Genomic DNA, 22,534 nt, shown 5'->3' with positions numbered 1-22,534 from the left:
CATTTACTAGCCGAAGGTTTTAATGTGAATTTATTAAAAATATTGGAACAATACACTGTCCCAGCATTCTGAGCAGAAACATTCTTGGGAAAATTTTTTTTAAGGGAACTAGGCACGATTTTTGATGTTGCGGTCTTTTTGAAATGCAGTTACTTTGATTTCCTTCTTATCACGTCTTGTTATCCGCATTCTTTATTACATGATAAAGTTTTATAAAGTGACGCCTCAAATTCTCCTTGCATTCATCATCCTCATAACACCGCACTAACCTCCTTATTACGTTTACCACTTTGTTTAATGCTCGGTTTTGATAACGCGGGCACTTAACGCCCTGCTGTTGTACCTCTGCTGGGCGGCATGGTCTCTAGGTTATGCCCGTGGCCCTGCAACCCTTCTGGAGGATCCGGGGCACTACACTGGCGGCAGCGAAAAGCGAACTCGATCCTAAAAGTCAACTATTCTGGTTTCTATCACTTGATGCTAAACTTTAATATGACGGAAGAAAGGTATATGCTAAGGATGGGACAATCTGCGATAACCTCTAAAAGAAGAATTAATTATAATATCTGCCTTCAGCAACTACCCCCGTCCCATTTCCTGCAGGAATGCTATTAATAACTGAAGCGACATTAGCCGTGAACCGTTTGGAAGTGCCACAGGGCTGTCAACGACGCTCGGATCGAGGCGTCAATTAAGTGAAGGCACAGTACCTTCTTTACCTCTATTAGCTGAATAGGAGACAGATAGGTAGGGCTGAGCAGAACTTAAATGAAAACAAGGTGGCAAGGAGGAAGAAACACAAAAAATTTTTCCCACGAAATTATTTCAAGCCCCCTCCTTTAACCAACTCTGCTTGTAAGCCAGCATTCTTACCACGTGCACGATGACCTGCTCATTCACCTTCCCCTATTACAGTTCCTAAAGGGGACGAAACTCCAGATCCAGTGAAATTGCTAAGAGAGAGCAGTGACGTTGAGATCAAATATTTTCTCAATTGCAGGCATATTTGATGACTGGTGTGGATGGTTCGTGGCTGTTTTCCTTACAACACCGACTACTTTGAGACGTCCAACTTGGGGGGTGCTCAGATTAAGCAACTGGGGAGCCGCTTAAAAGAAGAGAGGGGCTCTGTACTAACTGAGCTGCTTTTCAAACTCATTTTTGGTTACGTGAACAATTAAGGCTCCACTATTGTTCCTTTACTAAGCGTCATGGCCTCTAGGCCGTGCCGGTGACCGCTCAGCCCTTCTGAAAGACTCGAGGTGCTGCGCATATTCGATCCCAAGTTCTATCTAAGCAAACAACGATTAATTTTGTTAGCATTCGACATACTTTCAATAATTTTGAACTTAAAGGCGCTGGGCCAATTTCTATGCAGCACTTAATGCAATCTATACAAAATAAAAGTAAATCGTATTTTCTTTTACATGTAATCAGTTATTTAATTATTGGTTGGGAGTCGTCACAATTCTCCCGTCCCCAACATGTGCTCTTCTTTTGTCTTGTAAATGTTTGGAATTCAGTAATAGAAATCAAAGTCGTTGTCTCTTGCCATCGCCACCAATGTAGAGCCCCAAGTCTTTTCTGGAGCCTTTAGAAATCATGTATTGTCAATATACTGAGGGCTGGGAGGCTGCTGGCATGGTCCGGTGGCCAAGCCGCCCAGGCAATGTGCAAAGGAGGAGCCTTAAGTGCCGGTGAAACCAAAACGAAGAGCTAAACCAAACTCGAAGTTTCACAATGATAACTTTTATAAGAATTACAGAGCTGTGCTAGTAAATCAAAAGTTAAGAAATTAACGGAATATTTGGATATATTTTGTACCCCCTTTTTTTCAGTTGTTTACCAGATAGGTTGGATTTCATGCATGTTACTAGGCGAAATTTTGTTCACTTTATGTGTATGCATTCGTACAGACGCAGATTAATGCAAAATCATCTCGGGCAGTTAAATGTTAACTTAAAATGGGAACCAAAGCTGAAGTCAAGACATGGGGAGTGTTACCAGCACTGAAGCGGTAAGTGCATTTTCAGTCAAGATGTAAGAACATGTAAATCCCGTGTTATAAATTGCTTATTTGATATTGTTTGAGAAACGTGTTTCTACAAAAAAGGAGGAGATTACGCGCAGATTTCACGGAAAAAATAGCACCACATCCCGAATAAATGCCTAATTACAAATGCCAGGTATCTAATGCGTAGCTAGTTGTAATGACTTGTTTTAAAATGCAGAAGTTTTTCCAACAGATGTACTTGTTCCTATACATGCACGATAAGACGGAACTTGTCGTCACTTTATCCTTCACTATGATTTCTACTACTTCCATCTTATTTGTAGGCTGCATGTTATAAAATTTGGCGGAGGTGGTCCGAGTTTAACTCTGTTCCATATCTGCAGAAAATTCTTTGATTGGTCCTTATACAGCAATTGTCAAGAAATTTGGTGAGCTGTAGCAAAACGCACTACCTAAAATCCAGTGATGTTAAAGGCTTTGTTCTGATGGTAAATTACCACATAAAAGTGTATCATGTACAGGAGGTGCCTTTATTCTTGGTATAATGGGGAGTTATGTCGAGACTGATTAAAGTAAAGCAAGATTAATGTATTACTACCAACTTTCAATGACGCTATAGTTTGTGTGGTGTGTGAAATAATTCATTTGAAGCTATATTAATCAGGTAGTGAAAGTACAAGAAAAGTTTTTCACACGGACATACCACGTACAAGCAGGTGGCAACAAGCCTCAAACACCGTCAGGTAACATTTTGAGGAGAAATGTGTCGTGGAAGGCAGACGCAATTGCTTATTAGGAATTTTTTTCCAAAGATCAAACAACCGTTATGACTGCGACTTTAGAACTGTCAAATATGGCACAAGTGAAACTTGTTCAATGTCATCTTCTTTGGTAGAAATAGCTCAACAGTGCCGTAAAGCTCGGCTGTGAGAAGATACCTCCAAGTTATTGTTACATTCATTGATGCTGACAGAAAAGGATTTTGAGATTAAAAGGGACCAGCTAGGCTTTGACTGTTCTTGACAGCCGGGGCTAAAACTATCCATGTGAGGATAGTTTGTGAGTTTTTATTTAATTAGAATGGGTTACAGGTTGTGGTTTTGATTAGTTGGCTGAGTAAAATAATTTTGGGAGCTTCTTATAGTTAATCATTCTTTTAAAAATGTCGAAACTTATTTAGTTGCATTAAATGTGGACCAAAAGTATTAATTTTGAAAGCATCCAGACTATTGTTAAAGATGTGACACGGCACAAAGATAGGTTGTTATGACGGAACACCTAGAAGCCAAGAGGCACAAGCTTAATGGTTAACACCATCTATATCCAGTGCGTAGGTCGTCACAGGTTGGAATGAGTGGCCATAAATATCATTCCATCGTAAGGATGGCATCATACAGAATACTCGGTATTGTTGAGCAGGTGAAAATTGATCTCGACGCAGAGTATTTTGCCTTAGACTTACTTGTATGCAAGAAAAATAACTTTTGTGACAATAATTTTGGCTGGTTCAGAGAACTAATTGCGCCCATAAATATCCAAGGTAGCAAAATGATTTGAACTAACTTCTACAATCATCCTAATTATCTTTTCAGTCTTATTTTTGACCATTTTAGTTTATATAAACCCTTTGACCACCATCAGAACGCACATGAGGCCAGACTTTCTCAGCAACATCCAGCGTCACAAATAGGTGACGAGTGTCTAAGACAAATAATTGTCCATATTTTAATGTAGATCCAACAAAGGGAGTGTATGATGTTCTTGCTTTGAAATTAATTACGTCTCTTTACTTGTGAGCAGCAGATAACCCGGTAAACACATCAGGTCTGGGATCGCAAATAGTGAACACACTGGAAAACGCATTAACACTGTCCAATATTTCAAATAGAGCCTTTTTTTGTTGCCAGACCTTTTAAGGGCTCCTGATGGTCAAGTCCGCTACTAAGACATTAATGGTTTCGTAATATTCATTTAAACTTTTGAACCAACCCTCGGGATATAAGGCATGTCAAAATACAACGAATTAATTCGTATTCCTAATGTCCCTATTGCTGCCTATTTTTACCTATTTGGGGATTTTTATCTCCTACTGTGAGTTTAAATTAAAATTATTCTGTCCTAAAGAGAAAAAACAATAAACGACCTAAAGTTGAATATTTTTATTGCAAAATTAGGCCCTATTGGGTGATTATTTCATTAAATCATTCAATCTGCATTATGAACACAACTTGCGAATAAAATGCCAATATATTTTTAGCATTTGCTAATGGTTTTAAACCAGAAATGCCTCAAAGCTCACATGGACACAAATAAGTACCATTTGCCCATTTCCGTCCTTAATGTGATCCATATTTTCCACAACCATTGAACAATTACGCAGATGTTTTAAGGGAGTCACAATCAAATAATACACAAAAATGTTCTCATTGGTCACTGATTCCCACTCTTAGAGTTCAGAACACTAAAATGTACTATATTGTGCGAATCTGATTAGTTGTTTGACTTATCATTTCGGTTTCGCGGGTACTTAAGGGCCCCACGCTCGGGGGCCACGGGGCCGTACCAGTATTCCCCCCCCGCAGCCCTCTTATACCTCCGCAATGTATGATATCTTCCGACTTCAAGAAAGTCGCAATCCCCTGCAACATGTTAGAACAGTCACTTTAAAATACTGTAGATCAAGTATTTAAAAATTGCGTGAATGATCTCATTAAAATTCTGTCACCTTGAATGTGGTGCCATGAAAAGTCTGCATTCTACTGCATGAAAAAGGAACTTAATCATTTATAGTCACATCATTGCAATCAGCTCCTTATAAAATCTGAGGGGATAAGAGTTACAACGCAAATCTCTGTCTCAAGCTTTGCAAATTCCAGTTTTATTTTTATGCTCAGTAAATCCATTCCCTCGCTTAAAGTCCCGAACAATAGTTAAGCATAGATTTGTAGCTTTGCGCCTTAGGCTCTGAAAAGACGCTTGTTTAGTACATTTCAAAGATGCAACTTGTTTGAGCTATGAAACCAAAAATCTTTTTCATTAATGTCCATAAAATCAAATTTTGCCAAAACCTGTAAAAAATCGCATTGACGTTTTTCTACCATAACTTTTAATACCTTTCGTTGTAGTCCTAGGGTCATTATATTTCCATATCTTCTATAAAGATGTTGGTAATTTACTAGTTTCGAAAGACCTAAAACGTAGATTCTAATTTAAAACTAAATAATGTGGAGTTGGTCTTATCACATTACCCATCATGCAAATACCGTGACAAAGCGGGTCATTCTGACCGTTTACCTGAAGGTCCTTAATGCGAAAACGCGTATAAAGTGTCGGTCTGCAGTAAGCATCATTTATTTAGTTGGAGGAATCTATGAAGATTGTTTACACGGTGAATATTCTTGCCAAATCGGGATATTGAAATGACCAAGTGAAAACAACAATTTCTCCACTTCAAATTCCATTAATGCGGACCAATGACAAATTTTTCATAAAATGCCATGGAAACCACTTTTAGGGGGCAAACATGTGAAGCAAGTTCTACGCCGGTTTTCATTCAGGCTTTCTCCAAATAATGCCTGTGGTTTTATGCAACGAATTGGTTCTGTGATTATTCACTTTATGGTCAAAATTCGAAAACTCACATCGGTTTTGTATGCTTAAGTATTTGTACAAAATCCAAGTTTTTGGAAATTATGTCAAAATTTGTGTGAATCTAGTACCACATCTTACAGAATTAAACATGGAGTTTGCCTAATCACTTCCAACAGTTTATTTTTTGGTAGAGCTTAGGGACGAATAGGATGGGATTGGTACCTCCTCCACCAAAATCGCACCCAGAACAATGCCCTCTGAGCGTATCCAATGAGCCAATGGAGATGCAGGCCAATCAAAGTGCGAACGAGTGCAGTTTCCACTCATATAAGTCCATACCGAGCTACTTCTACCAACACGGAACATGGGTGGTAGAAGGAGGTGCTGTTGCACGAGGGAACAGGGCCTTGGCATTCTAACCGTTGTAGGTTCTTACCTGCTGGAATTCTCCTTCGGACACAGTAATACGATAGGTGAGCTCCTCATTCCTTTGGATCAATATGACTTGACAATTAAATAGGAAACCTCAACACCTATCTCATTCTGCATTTGGGGGTTACTACCAGTGAAAGCATATGGTTCCTTGGATCGACAGTTGTTGCGCAATCCATCTTTACGCCGGTGGGAGAACTTATTTCCCAGTGGGTGCCCTACGTGGGCCTTCTTTTTGCTACAGTTGTATTCTGCAGGTGCGCCAGTTAATTTTGATAAACTCTTTAGTTATCAAGTTAAAACTTAAAGATAAGACTGAGCTCATTTTAATGTGATAGAAAACGGCACAAATGACCCATTTATACAAGGGTTATAAATTGCTATTTCAGATACGCTTCAAAATATGGTAACAAGCCGTAGTTCTGAAAGTTTAAAACACTTAACTTGTGAGCGTGTGAAAATCTTTAATAGAGATTAATGCCTACTTAGGACACTCTTTCCAAGTTAAGTGGTTCCAAGCCCTTTTCGTCCCTCTGTAAAATCATCAACCACTGAGAATTTGTTCAAAAAGATAGTACTTCAAAAAAATTCACTTCAAACCCGATGAAGCCTACTTGGAATCAGTGAGTTTTTTCCACTGAAGGAACGTCAATTCTTGAAAATTGGCATTATTTAAGTTCGGAATGAAACTGGGCAAAAGCCATTTCCCTTTAAATTTTCTCGTACATAACAGAGGACGGTAATTAGGGTGAAGCCCATGGTTAAAATGACGTGACCTTTGCCAAAATTTTGCCTTCCAATGTCAATATTTAACATGCGCGCCCTTACTCAAAACAATGCCCAATGAAGATAACATTTGACAAATGACTGCTTTTAAATTAGGAAACGTTAGGATTTAATATTTCTTATCCTATGGTATGCTCCATAACCACGCGCTTACATAATTTTGCATACAATCCACAGCTCAACTTGCTTTTAAGGAATAACTGCATAGCTCCTTCATGACTTAATTCATAACTTAAGGCACCTAAATAGGTAAAAAATCATTTGCATTAGGGAATATGTAGACTGAGACACTACGTTAGTGGCCTTGACCTCCATTCTACTGTTGGGGTTGGTTAGAAGCACGCACCGTTTCTGGAACCAACAGTGCAAATAATGCATTTTCGGGACTTTCAAGCAATTTTGAATAGTTTTACAAAATAGAAGTTGCTGATCTATACAGTTTTATGGTTAGGAATTGTAGATTCAAAGTAGGCTACCATATCACATTGAGTGAGTTAATTTAAACAGCTTTTAATGGTTGTTTAAGCAAATACATTTAGTGTATACAGCCAGTCCTCATGTATTGCCGTATTTCACCCTATCTTTTGTATATTTATATGCATCTATTACTTCCACGTGCTACATTGCAGAAACTTTGAAGCTATCTTTACCTGGAGAAGATTTTTTGAAGTAGACGTACTACAGATTATGTTGTATTCCAAGAGTTCTCTAGGGACGAAAGAAGACATTATACTTGGGTGGAATATATATATATGTTTGGCAAACAGTAGGGATTGGCCCTACTGACAAGGCCCATAGGCCAGCCCTCCCAGCTAAAAAATACGATGGCGGAACCCAAAATGGCACCTTTTCCAAAACCGAAAGTTAAACAGTTGAGTCTGTTAAGCCAAAGCATAAGAACCTACTTTTGCCTAATATCATACGAATCTTTTATAAGATAGAAATATTTTAGAATTTTGCCTTTCTAACTACTTTCTTTGTGATAGTTTTGCAGTTGATTAAAGGATTCTACTGAGCGAAATATTTGATCATGGAATGACTTCCACGACTTCAATAGGTCTCTTTATACTTCAAAATATTGCGATATATCGGAATAGCCTTAAAGATAAATGAGTAAATGTCTATTTATTTGTGAGATACTTTAACTTCCTTGAAATCTCTACTGAACGAATATAAGATCAAATAGATGCAACTCGAACGCAGTATAATTTAGTTATTAAACAAAGTGTAATTTAATGTAAATGAAAGTTAACCTGATAAACGTAAAGAATTAAAATTATTATTACTCATTAATTGGTAAAAAATAAACTGGTTTGCTATTCTGCAAATTACAGATAATAACTGCAGTGTTTCGAGCTTTCCCTGAAATGGAAAGAAGGCAAAGTACTAAAGCATAATATGTATTGCCGACGTACAGTAGGACTACTGGGGAAGAGGGTCACTGGCATGGTCCGGCTGCCATGTCTCCCAGAGGTAGCACAAAGCCGAACCACGAGTTAAGCAAATAACAAAAGTATTGTGAAAATAAGCGGAAAATATGCCAGATGTTTATGATAATACCATTTTACCTATACTGAATCGAAACATTTGTGATATGGAGATCGTTACTTCAGGCCCGTGCTCATGAGGACACAATTTATGCGCAATGAACGCGTTTAGTTATTGCAACCATCAAAGTCGAACCAATCTGTGATCACCTCTTACTACCCACTCTTAGGAGGTCACCACCTCAAAAACGTAGTTAGAAACTTAAATTCTCCGTAAATGTGGAAATGCCTAATCAGTAGATATTGCTAGTTTTTTGTGCGAAGTGGATTTATGAGATCAAAATAAGTCGCTGCAGTAAGTAGGTGTCCGCTAAATAATGTTTTCTTAAACTTATTACTCAAAAGTAACATGTAACGGATAATTTAGATATATACTGACTTTGGCAAGTTATGGCAAGTGAACAAGTGATCTGTGCAATAAAACCGGTAATATCTTTAAGGCGTCTTTTTATTTCCAATTTGTTGTAAAATGACCTCGAAAATTTGGAAGGCAGGAGAGGAAATACTAAGACAGAATGGTCCTGCTTTAAGATGAGTTGGAACTGCTCTTGAGGCTACTAAACCACAAAAGAAACAGCTTGAATTTTACACGCACATCATAATTTTAGTGATCAAATGAATTTTTAATGACTGGCTGTGTACAATATCAGATAAACAAAATTGTAAAATTTTCCAGACAGTTGTCGAATGCATGATGAAAAAGTGCGTTGCCTAAATGTGCAAAATGTTGGATGATAATCATCTGGGCAATATGCTGATCACTTTCATCTGTAATTATAAAAAAGTGTTTTGTAATACTTGTACCATAACTGCCTTTACGATCATCCTAATGAAGATTTACACACGTGTGGTTCAGAAGTGATTACTCTTGAAGGTAAAAAAAATCATGCACTGGTTTCCATCTTAAATGTGTTTATTTTTGACATCTAAATACGAGGACGCCATCCATGTAACAGACTTAATGCAGGACTTTTGTTAGTGCCACATAACTAATGGCATTACTCGTTAATCGAAAAAAACACATTTTTAAATGCAAAAACTAAAATCCAATTTTCGGTAAATCTGGAGTCTTACGCAAAAGGTAACAATAAATGGACCTTTTGAAGGAGAATCAGCCAACACATTAAAAGTGGATATTTTGTTTCGCATGATTTGTAAAATAGTGGCTATCATTTAAAGATGAAAATAGACAGAAAAAAATGTGTCCACCTATTTAAAAGTAGCACAAGCGATTCAATCAGAAGAAAGCGGAAGGATATAGTCTTTCCAAAGGACTCACTTTAGATTAAAATAATAAAATAACAATACATGGGATTCATCATATCCTTTAGGAACAATTTTTTGCATTTTATTGAACGTTGCCCTCGTTCAGAACTTACTAAGCATGGATAAATCTTGGCTTGAAGATTTGGCACCTTTGACCCTTCACTGAGGTCAGTTAGCGTCCGGGTAATCTTGGTCTGGTGAGAGGGGAGCGCTTCCCCTTTCAAAACGTAGCACCTCAAAATTACCTCCAACTTCTGATTCCTGCTGTTGTTTTGATAATACTTTGTTAAGGTGCTTTATGTTTCCTATTGAAGATAATTGTACAAGAAACTCAGAAAATAAAAACTTATCAGTGTTTATAGTGGTCTAATAATTTCGAAGATAGTCCTCTTTATTAAGCAAATTCGTTATTGTTGCTGATTTTAATAAAGCACAACAAATGATAAAAAAATTGAGTTATCTTTATTATAAGGTGTTAGAAAAGACCTCAAGACACATGTATATGTAAGTATAGAAACTTCATTCACCTTAACGCATGGAATCACTTTACTAAGAATCACTCTCCAGAACTGCAAAATGGCCGAATTTTAATCCGTTCCTAGAATATAAAAGTGAAAAATTAGGTGATATTAATTGAGAAGTCTCAGTATTTTTAAGACCAAGGACATACCCAGCAACTCTTAAAATTTGTACAAGGACAACTCATACATCTCTCCTCTCTAAACGGTAAATTTTGTAATTCTTTCTTCCAAACACCTTATTTGAAATACCTTAAGCATTTATTTCTGCTTCATAACTGTTAAACGTTTCTACTTATTGCATTTCGTGAACGATACACTCAAATTCACAGGATGGTATTGCTTGCATTCAGTGGTGGAACATTCCTCACCATGTGGTCAATTAATAACGGGATGGTGGCATTCCTCTTTACTAATTCCGTCCTTTTTGGAATTGGCATGGGCCTCTCTTCGACAGTCACGTTAAAACGCACTGTAGCGGTAAGAATGTTTTCAATTTCACCATTTTCAATGCGTATTAATAATAAAGTATGGCGTCAAAGTGACCACTAACTTAGGAATGAATAGGTAATCTGAACCAATTGTGAAATAACTAGGGAAGTGTGTGCAGTTTTGATGCAACTCGTGGTGACGATTTAACTTTTAGAGACTTAAAAAAGTCTCTGTTTCTAGGCAGAGCAAGGAATTGACGGGTATTAGATCATCGACGCTAATATTTATGCTATAGCGAGCTTTCATCGTAAAGTGTGGGCTAAATAGGGCAGAAGTGAGTCAAACTTTACAAATTGGGTCTAACTGCATTTCAAGACTGCATAGGCTCCTTCCAAAGGTCCTGTGTGACATTTTAACGAGTATAGTATGCAGTAGCAGAATTAATCTACAAATTTAGTTCAAAGAGATAAATCTTGCAAACGAACATAAAGAGGTCCCCAAAGGAAAGTGGAGACGGAGAGTATACCACCTTATTCCCTGCTGCCATATTCCTTAGACATTAATCGGTTGCATAATTAGATGGAAAACAAAAATAAGGTGGAATGGGAGGTATGATTTAGTTCCTCTTAAATTAAAGGGGCAAAAATCTACAAAAGTAACATTCTTAGGAATATGCTTACTTGTAAGGGATTATAGATTGTAATGTCTATTGCCTCAATTCATTTGATGATTATTTTCGACCAACCATTGGCAAAAACCTGAAATATCTCTTTTTATAATCTTTTTCAGTAATATATATGGATGCCATTCAAACGAAACACTCGCTTTGGAACAGAATATAAAAATATTAGTTTTAAACAAATTAAATACAACAATTATTCTCATAACCGACCCTTATTAAAATTAAATAAACCACAAATTCGTTCTCAACCTTTGATTCTGTAAATGTTATGACTATTTTAAATACGCAGGATTATTAAAGTCGATTAAATAATTTATGAGCAGTTTTTTAAGTATTCGTGATTTCGTAATTTATAACTTCTACTCTCTTGATTCCCTGCTGAAGCATTACCCACAACGCAGTGAGACCATAGTGCGGATTGTGGGATCAGCCTTAGGTTTTGGCACTATTATGTTCGTTCCTCTTCAAGCGATTGTCATAGAAGCTGAACATCTACCCGATCGTCCCCAGTAAGTTAAAAATATGTCCTCAGTTTGGTTTTCTTTACGCCGGCCATGCCGTTGTTATGCATTTACAACGAACTGTGTTTGCTGCTTACCGCTTCAAATATGACAAGTAGACTTACTCACTAGCACACAATGCAGCAAAGAAAATTTCTATTTCATATTTTAAATTGAGAGACAGATTTTTGAATCATAGGTCTAGCACAATATATTCCTCATAAGCTAAGTAAAAGTAGAGAAACTGTGCGAATCTTGTTAGACTATAAGCACCCAATTCTCTTAAATCTTCCCATAACGGACCATCTCATAGACATTCTCAGGAAAACAAGCATTTTCCAGCATTTTACCAGCCCAAACTTGTCTGCAACACCAAATTATAGATAATGTGAGCTCAGGGTAGAAATTATGTATCTATTGCTAATTGAATCTTAAAACTTCTATTTGTTTCATTGCACAGTTCAGAGGTGGCCTGCTCCAATATATTTTTAATAATGGGCTGTGTTATCTTTGTTATCCAATCCATCGCTTTCACATTCTCTTTCATCGCTTTTTGCTTTACAAAGGTAACATGGTATTTTGGTAACATTCGTACTTTAATTCTATTTGAATTGATTACTTTCTTTTCCGAATACTACAAAGAGTCTTCACAACTAGTTGCCGCATGGCGTGAGACAAGACCAAAGATGATGCCAAGATCCTATATCATAGCCAGAATTCTACCTATGGCATAAGTAGTAGTACACGCGATAAATGTGATTGGATAGAGTATCTCTTTGAAAGAAATTAAGTAAAGCAATTGATTTGCTGAATATTGCTAGTGAGTAGACGATGTTCTATTTGGAGTATATTTGGAATAATACTTCCTTTAAAACAGTACTAAAAGCGAAATCACTTTCTCGAAAGCAAGGATTTCTGTAAGGTCGGGTTTTAAACATTAAAACCTGTTCCCAGTTAGCATAACTCGAAATCAAGAAATGAAATTTTCATGACTACTCTAAGCCAGCCATCTACGAGAGATGAATTCTTTCCGTGACTATTGTGAGCTGTTGTTCTTTTGAAATAGAGTAGAGTAGCAAAAGACATGGAAAAAAAATTTGTTGTTGGTCCACAGAGGGGTTGGAAGACTAAAAATAATGCACACATTTATACACCGGGTAAAGTGCGTCTTTATGTGTTCTTTATTGCTCAAAAGGTCATTTCCTTACACTTTTAGGAAAAACAGTCAAGACATGCATTCGTAAAGTAAGATGTTTTATACAAAATATTTTTTCTTAAGAATATTTGTTTCACATTACAGCTTACTTTTTTATTTTCCTTTTTGGACAACTAAATTTAGAGCGTTTTAGGTACCTTTTGCATCATATTACATTATTTGGTATTTACTAGTCATTTGTTTAAATCGATGTCTATACTCTCTATTGTATACGATGGTTTATAATGCAATTTGTCAATTCTTGAGCATGAACTTCATGGCCTCTCTTTTTGGTGCTAAGTAAATAGTCTTTAGACTTAACAAGATTTCAAATCCAGAAATGTATTCTGTTTAGGGTTTGCATTGATAATTGTGCGAAACAGGGGGAAAAATAGCAAACGCTACATCAAAAAGTCTGCAACATTTGAACCTGGTTTGATTTAATTCATAACTCTTTAGTTACTTAAAGCTGGATTTTGCCTTAAACTTTACCAGCACTAATGTACTAATTCCTTCGGGAGATTTAAAAAGTTTTCGGGACAATTGTTTGCCAAGCAATGCCTGCACACCTTTCAAAACAAAGTCAGACGCCACAAAGTAATGGACGATTTGCATTAAAAGGGGAATAGTAAACAGTGGTACATGGCAAACAACGATTGCTATAATTTTAAGTTGATGGTTTTTTTTTCAAAAAGCACAAGTACCTGTTTGTTATGCTGACCACCTTTCATAATTTCAAAGGGAACAGAACGAAATGATGGGCTCTCTATCTTGACTATAGTTATTTGTTAAATAAGGCTTTGACTCTTATGATAATTTTCACGTGATTTTTGACTTTCGACAGTGCTTTAAGTAATATTTTTTAGCAGGATTACCGAAAAACCATTCCAATTTTAGCTTTAAGAACATCAAACGAAACTTCAAAGAAGCTGTCAAAAAACCCGAGATACACATCATGAATGCTTTGAACTTTTTAAACGTTATACCCAGGATGGCGATAATATCAACTTTTAAGGTGACCAAAGTTGCGTTTTTCTAATATTTGTTATATTCGAAAAATTATGCAGCGCATAAGCTTAAAAATAAAATCCTATGATTTTTAAAAAGTTTGTGGTGGGTTTCGATCACCTTAAGAAGAAATTTAAGTTGGATAAAAGTGGAGCAGGATTTCATGAAGTAGAATCTTTGAAGCACTTGACTGTGCAGTTGTCTTTCCAGACACGTAACGCCCAGCAATAAGTGTCTCAAGTCACCCTTGAAGTCACCATGAAATATCGCAGCTTTGAAGATTTATAACTAGCATGGAAAAAGTCTGAGTGTCTAAGTAAGCAAACAGTTAGCTTTAACAAACATTGCTTTATAATTATTGCATGCTGTTTACAAAGGCATTACATCTATCTATGATGTACGATACACGTCATTAGTTGCAGCAATGTTTATGGAAAAGAAGACAAAGCCGTTTTGTAGGACCTTTTTGGATTTTAATGAGCGCGTTAAAATGACATGCTAATTTTGAAGTGAAGGTTTGTTTTCATTTATTTATTTAAATAAAATTTTAGTGGGTGGGACGAAAATTCATGGATTACTGGATCCCATAGTTCATGCTAAGCTTGAACTAAACTAACGCTTTCTGTTGACACGGTAATTCCATTGACGAAAATCGGCAACACTATAGTAAAAAAAATAAGGCATAACTTAATTCCAATCCAAAATAACACTACAACCAGCATGATACTACTGATTTCGCATGCCGAGATAAGTGACCATCTTTTCTTCCATTTTTTATGCATAAGGCATAAATTCTGGATAAACCTAAATTTAAAGCCCCTTTTTCGTATGATTGGCAGTCTTAATTGCAAAAATCCTTAAAATACAGGTTCTTGTTCTCTGAAATATTTAAATGAGTCTATGGTACGCAAAACCTTACATTTCTGAGTGCAATTCATAACTTGATTAAGAAAATTAAACAATGAAATTGCCCGAACTCATTTCATAGTATTCAAGTTTTAAACAAAGACAATAACAATACGTTTTGACAAAGCAGGTTTTTTCCTTTGTTTATAATTGGCCGTCTGTCCACTTTTAGGTATATGGAAAGGCCACGGGTTTTGATGCGATTTCCCTTGTCATCGTGGCTACGTTGAACGGTATTTTTAATTGCGTTGGCTACGTAATTGCCAGACTAGCCTGTTCAAAGGCATCCTTTAAGGTAGAGCGAAAGTCGTCAATCATAATACATTCTCTTTTGTACCTGTTATGCAAAAGCTAATACATGAGAATTTTTTCTTAGATAGAAAAAAACTTAAGTGGATATGGCAGTACTGGCTGGCGTTATCTACACAAGGGAATCTTCAAAGAGTGTATTTAGACGAGGGTAGTTTGTCAAAACAGAAAACATGTGTTTAATTTTAAACGGCACAAATGTTAGGCGCTCTAGTGGGCGGGAATTTTCACAATCCTTAAAAACTTGTGATTAAGAAACCAAGAATCAAATTTACCAGGTTGCTTAATCACTACTTGTTTTTAGGCAAGAATCATATTTTATCTTTTTCACCATTCTATGCATAATCATATGTCATTAACTGTCATATAACACACTTCACATGTGTGGTGCTGATAAATCACAATAAATCAGGTCCTTTTTTAAAACCAAGGCTGCAATTATATGCCGTATTATAGAAAATTTATGTACACTCCCATAGGCGCCACTTGTACTTTTTCTACTGCTCCTCACAACTCTGGTTGGTCTCTTTCCTCTGGTAAAGAAAATTGGTCTGGAGTCGTTCATGCTCTACGCTTTTTGTGTTTTTGGCCTCCACTTTGCTATGGCCGCTGTCAACGTGGTTATAGCCGTTGCTAACAATGAAGCAATTGCTCCTCTGTCGGACTTTGGGACTAACCTAGCCTTCTGTTTTTGTTCGGTACGTTGGTTGTTCCAGATTCCCTCCTATACGATTATAAATCAAAATAATGGGGGAATTGAGGAGACCATACCCCGTAGTCCCATCTCTCTGGAGATGATGTGTACTAAAAATTGCGCGTAAAATGTGTGTGCTATTTCAAAAGGATGTTCAAAAATGATCTTTTGGAAAGTTTTAAGTGAAAGACATGTGGTTTTGATAGTGTGTCTCTGACGATCTACCCACCGGCAATAAATACTTAAAAGCAGCGAAATTTTGGTCTTTGCTAGCCTTTTGGAGTAAGTTTACCAACGTAGCCGCTAATATAGGTGTTGAGTTATGCCTGAATAGATCATGGCAACTTTGACCTATCATTGTCTTTGAAAAAAGGTAAATTATGTCATCACTTATATGTAGAGGATGGGATTCGTGGCTTCCTGGGTATGCCAGCGTAAAGCTAAAAAGGGGTTTTTTACAATTTGACACCTTTGATCTTTCATCGGTCAGCCTAGTCGTCTACAACCTCTAATGCAATCCTGTTTTGTGCGTATTTGTGGACCGTGATTCTATTAATCCACTGTTCAACTAGCGCTGTCTCTCAATATAAACCTCAAATTTATGTCAAATGGATTCTGCATAGTAAAAATAACTGGCATTATTGCGGTTTTAATGAAAGGACTTAAGGGGTACACCTTCCTGAATACTCCGCAGAACTCTTTATTCTAAGTTATTCATTAATGATTGGTTTAAATTGCCCAAGCTGTATATTTTCGAGTGGTCTCCTTGATAGAGGTGTATTATGCCAACAGATTTAGAAATCAGCTACAAAAGAAGCCTCCTAATTAACTCACATTAACGACTTTTGTTTAAGATCGTCATCTAAGAGTACGCAGTTTTATAACAAAGCTACGCAGTTGCGGAAAGCTTCTTAACTTATTTTTTGCCTCAGCATTCAAATTACAGCCTGTGAGCATTTCCCAACGATAGCCCTTAAGCCGACGAATTCCACTTTTATCAAGCGTTTTGCCTCTTAAAGCAAAAAATCTAGTTTTAATCGCTTTGAATTCTACCTCACACTTATTACTTAACTGTCCACAGTACTCTGCATGCGATTTTTATTAACAGTGCCAAGAAAATGGGATAATTAGCAGAAACTTGTACGAAAATCAGGAAAATAAAGAAGATGAGGGTGCAGTGCTTATTTCCTTACTCCTTTCTTTCCCCTCCTTATCATGCAAATCTATTCATAGCCAACGTATTCAGCAGCATTAAAATCTATGAAATTTTTTGGAAATGAGACACACTTTTTATTCTCTAAATGAATAATCCTAACAGATTTTTAGTAAAATAATCATGTTGCGCTTGTTCCAGTACTCAGCCGCATTTTGTCTTCAATTTTTCTATTAAAAGATTCATAGTGATCTGTTCCCTCGCCAGTTCACTACCCGCCCTAAAATAGCACGTCTCCTAGCAATGTGAGCTGGGTGGTGAGGGAGTAGAATAATGAGAACCGGAGAGATAGACAGACGAGTTAAGCGATTTAAGCGAATCCTAGAGCTCGGAACCCTCAACTCTTAATATCAACGAGCATTTTCGTTATTCCGAGTTGTACTTATCAGCGAACACCATGAACAACCTGAATTCCCACTTTCTTTTATCTTGATGCATGTAATTTCTTCAAAAATTACATCTGGTTTGGATTTGACGTTTTGTTGTTGGCATTTTCTGCTAGAGCAAGTAGACCTTGACAGATTGGAAAAATACCCCAGCTTTGTTGCTGGTTGCACAATAGAAACTCACCTAAAACAAATATTTATACCTCTTTCAAATAACAAATCCGAGTAGTACGGAGGCTATAATTATTGCTTTCTGATTGCAATCCCAGGACAGTTATATAGCCCCAAGAATAGATCTATTAAATACTTGTTTTTTTTTAATTTAAGGCATCTTCGGCAATCACTTTTTCCGTCACTACTTCTTACCAAGCAATCGATCAGCACTACGACATTTTCTTTTGGTTTGTTGCTGGCGTTGGAGTACTAGGTAAGTAACAATAGTCAACGTGTTCTGGTTCACTTTCCCAAGGGTACTAATGAAGAAGAGCATTAAATAAAAATTCCAAAATTACCTTGTTGCACATAGTTACGGAATACACTCGACCTCAACGAATGTGAAACAATATACTATTTAATTGTCAAGGCATCAACAATTTTTGGCAACAAGGTACAGTTTTCACACGGCATTTAGGCATAATTTCTTTAAGTAACAATAGAAATTATTTGTGGTAGAAAGTATGACCACACGACCAAAACAAATCTTCAAAATTGCTTTGGGCGTGTAAATGTCTAGGTCGCATCATCACGCGTGACTGAGTTTCAGAAATTGACGTTTAACCTAGATGGAACCACGTAAGACATGACAAATGTGCTGAAGAAATTGGCGAATCTTGTTCACCGACACCCGGTAACTTAGCCTTACATTGTTAATTTTTGCTTCCGTTGACATTACTCAGATTGAATTCTGACACAAATTTATGAATTGAAAATAGTACCACAGTTTGCAAACTTGCGACTTAGATATACAAGAATACTTTCAACAAAAAATTTGACATCCAAGGGAGGGACCAGTTTAATTTTCAACCGATGCATGGGGTAGGTGACAATTTCATACATCCTTTTTTAAATAATGGAAAATATGAAAGGTGATTTCTGAAGACCACCACTGAACCACTAAATCAATTATAATATAACAGCATAATTTTTCCCAAAACTTATTTCTACTTAATGGTTAACGAGCTCAAAATTGGCCTGATTTTGGGCAACCCTAATGATAAGCTGAGCATGAAACTATTTCTTTTATCCGCAGCCAGTTTCAAGGCTTAGTGGTCGCATCACCTATCATTTCATTTAAAGAGCTTATTTAAAAACGGACTCCCATTCTCCTTTTTTTCAAAAAATACACATGGCTTGTTAATTTGTTGACTTTTATTAAAGGAATGCTTCCTGGAGCATTCAAGATTTTGCACGCCCATGTGAGAAAAAATAGTATAATTTTCTTTTTGTATAATTATGTCAACTGGAATTTAATATAAAGTGGGCGAACCAACTGAGAAGATATGTTGTCAACATTAAAATATTGCAGAGTCTTTTAAACAAGAAGATGCATCACCTTGACTATTTCCTGAAGTCGTAAGTAGTCACAGGATCATGGCAGGGGAGGCACTACTGATGTACAGAAGAGCTGAGGCTATTGGCATGGTGTGGAGGCCATACCAAGGAGCCGTAAGTTATCTGGTAATCAACGCGAAGACATGAACCATCAAAATGGTTAGCAGGATGCAGACAGAAAAACTTCTAGTCTAAAACAATCCTTTTAGAAAGGTCGACCCAAATTTAAATGTACTATAAGAGGTCATTAGTGTTTCTTATTTATTCCCAAATCAAACATGGTTTTGAATTTCTTTTTGCTTGTCAAACAAATATGTACTTTTTTAAAGCTTTATAAGACTAATGACAGTGCCAAAGGTGACTAAATTTTATGTAAAATGTTTCAAATTATTTAGGAATCTTTCAAGTAAGGAAGACTTTAGACTGAGGATGAGGCACTGGGCTTGTTTTCATAAAAATCATTCTTGTTCTTTGAGAATTCGTACCACGTCACCAGTTCTTCGCCAATTTTTATTACAAAGGAAATCCTATTTACAATATTTAATTGGAGCATGATTAACTTTCGTTAGGATTTATTCATCTTAATAATAATTCAGACTCAACTAGTAAAGTTCCACCTCCTTCACCCAAATGCAAATACCCTGATGATGGTTTGATGACATTTTGGTATTTGCAATATTTTCAAAATCTCTAAATTTTCATCCTCTTATTATTAGCACTCCATCAGATAGTCAACAACGTCGCCGCCATTTCAGTACCGTGTAAAAAGTGATTCATTTCTCAAAATAGGCGTAATATTGGTGACGAAAATAAATTGAAATCAGTCTCTTGTTAACAATAATGACTACAGTCGCCTTGAGTGCCAAATATGTACTGAATTTTCCAGAAAGTTTCCATTAGCAATTCTTTTTTCTTCATTACTGTTTCCCAGCGGTGTTAAAATGGAAACGACGGTAAAGGTTCTTTGTTCCTACTAATCAAGGTGATTTACATCCTCTCTGTTGGAGTCCCTTTTGTTCTGTTACATTTCCCATTAATAATAATATGCAGCTTCTTTATTAGGCGACACGCCCATATAAGCCTTCCGTTTTGCAAGATCCTCAAAAGATTTTAAAAAGCTTCGTCACAGTCCTATGCTTCCGAAACTGTGATCCTTTGAAATGCATATGATAACCAGACAAATGCCTCTGTTTTCCCATTATCAAAGTTGAAGAACCATAAAAATTTTAAAAAATTTATATTTTGTAAATTTATTCACTGTTATGATGCACAGCTTTTTTTCGTATGAGCTTCAATTCATCCAGTTCAATTACTCTAAAATATTCTGCTGCCAGGATTGAGAAAGCCTGGTTACAGCTACATTTAATCCCATTTCACTTCCGGTTCTCAGATATCCGGACTGTGATTTTGTTCCGTGATGTTTTCAGATGTGTTTTTTGATAGAAGAACATTTCGAAGGCACTCGGAGCTTAAAGAAACCTCGGAAGGAGGAACTAAATGAAACAGTATCTCTATTGTTCTATCCCAAAGTAAGATTAGTTCCTCCAACTGACTAGTGCCCGGTGCTTCTGAAAAAAAAGGTTTACCTACCCTCAGGTTGTCAACTAGGTAGACATCAATCGTACTTATTGCTCGGCTTCTATGATCTCCCCTTTTCAATTGACGTAGGCGTAAGCAAACTATTTCACTGACCACTTGGAATGCTCCGGGAGATTGTTGCTCGTTAGTTTCAAATGACCATTTCAGTAGCGACAGGCAACTTTGCCTGAAATTAAACCACCAAACTTAAAATGAGTTATCGCAAGAAACCTATTTTTAAACCATTTCCAAACTCCACGTTCTGAGACTGCGCTTTCTTTAAACGGTGCACAAGAGACCGTTGCAACCACGGGTCCGGAGTTGAAGTAAACTCGGTTCCTAAAGCAAACAAAATTAAAACTTATCCACCAGATTTGACCAACGATTTGAGATGAGGTGGGGATGAGGAGCACTAAAGAGCGCACCGTATACAACCGTTAAAGTATTTTGGCTAACTGACGAATGAAAAATGTGCAATTTATTTATGCAGTAGAGCCACAATGATGACAACTTAAGGTACTAAGTCTTTATTTGCTTTAGCAGTAAATTTAATGCTTGGTTTTTTTCAGTCCCACTTTGTGGCTGCTGCTAAAGGTTGCCCCAAATCCACATTCGTGAAAATGCGCTACCGAAAGGCAAACCGGTTGACTATATGATTCCTAACCTTTTCACGATTCAGTTTTCTATTCTGGCCTCTTCGTGCCTTCGTGCAATTTCTGAGCTGCTCCACGCCACAAAACAGAATTTTGTCACAAAAAGCACCCGAATCATTTTTTGGAAGAAAATTTCAGTGCTGCCATCTTTGGTATTACAAGGGCTTTTTCTTGATAATAGCAAGCTTGCCGCTCCAGACACAAAGCAGGTGTTCATTCGGTAGGAATGATTGTGAATTCATTTTAAAACGAACCTCCTTTGAGGATAGCCAGTGGTAACAATCCGGAAGTTAATTCACTACCCCCTTAGTGTAGAAATGCATACAACGAACCGCTTGTGAAAAAAAATGAGAATAGTGAAATCTTGAAAAAAACTCTCCTTCATAAGTAGTAGTGGTAAACTCCGAACCTGGCAGCAACCCTTACTGACGTTAATGTCATATGAAAAAGCACTTTTCGGAAAAAGTTATTTAAAATACCATCTGTTTCATTCTTCACATAACAGCCCTAGCCGAAGTACATTAATCATAAAATTTCACCACCTGTTCCTACCAGCAAAGACAAACAGAACATCTCCAAGCTGAATTTTATGCATGAAAATGGGAGATTACGCGTTAGGCAGGCCATCCGTGACTTCGCATTAGTTTCCGAAGTACGAAATTGGAGCACTACACCTCACTACCCCTAGTAACGCCTAATTTAATAACTCAAGCCTCCTTTTCTTTAGAGATCATACTGGCGCTCACACTGGAAGACATGGCATGTCCTTTGAAATTGATGCGAGGACGCTTCTTCGCGTCAAGCAAATTGAAAAACAAAGAATCAGAGGGTCGACCCCAAGCTGGAGAGGAAGGCACAGCATCTTAAATGATTAAATGTCCATCTCTCGTCTGGCCCGAAGCATGCAGCACCACAGCCAAGTATGAAAGCGAAAGTGCGGACACACTTCCAAAGCGCCCCAAAGCACGAATTTCACGCCTTCTTACTAATGGCTAATTGGTGAAAATATCCATTCCTTTTTATTTGTAATCTGCTATTTGTCTTTTCGTATATAATATTTTTACGAATAAATCATAACCCACGCAAGAAGTGCTCCGCTGTATTAATAATTGTTTCGGCCTGAAAAACGAAATCCTCGGCACTTAATCGGACAAAGTGAAAGAAAGAACAACCATACCAGTATTTGCTTTGTGATAAAAGTCATTTGAATAACACCAAAAATTTGCTTGGGGGCCTCTAACACCCTGCAATAAATTTGTTCGCACGAATTAAC

General features: G+C 36.9%; 1 protein-coding gene across 1 annotated transcript; it reads left to right on the top strand. All coding sequences in view use genetic code 11, as the record gives it.

Moving 5' to 3' along the window:
• Positions 1-15,788: 15,788 nt before the first annotated feature.
• On the top strand, positions 15,789-22,128 carry EGR_01969 (hypothetical protein; the record flags this gene model as incomplete). The annotated part of the gene is made up of 3 exons (XM_024491218.1): positions 15,789-15,884; positions 17,807-17,906; positions 21,989-22,128. 3 exons carry the CDS (start codon positions 15,789-15,791, stop codon positions 22,126-22,128), a joined length of 336 nt encoding a protein of 111 aa, XP_024354361.1.
• Positions 22,129-22,534: the final 406 nt, after the last annotated feature.

This window comes from Echinococcus granulosus (assembly GCF_000524195.1).
Source record: "Echinococcus granulosus chromosome Unknown EG_S00008, whole genome shotgun sequence".
Lineage (NCBI taxonomy): Eukaryota > Metazoa > Platyhelminthes > Cestoda > Cyclophyllidea > Taeniidae > Echinococcus > Echinococcus granulosus.
This window is presented reverse-complemented; position numbering and strand designations above follow the sequence as displayed.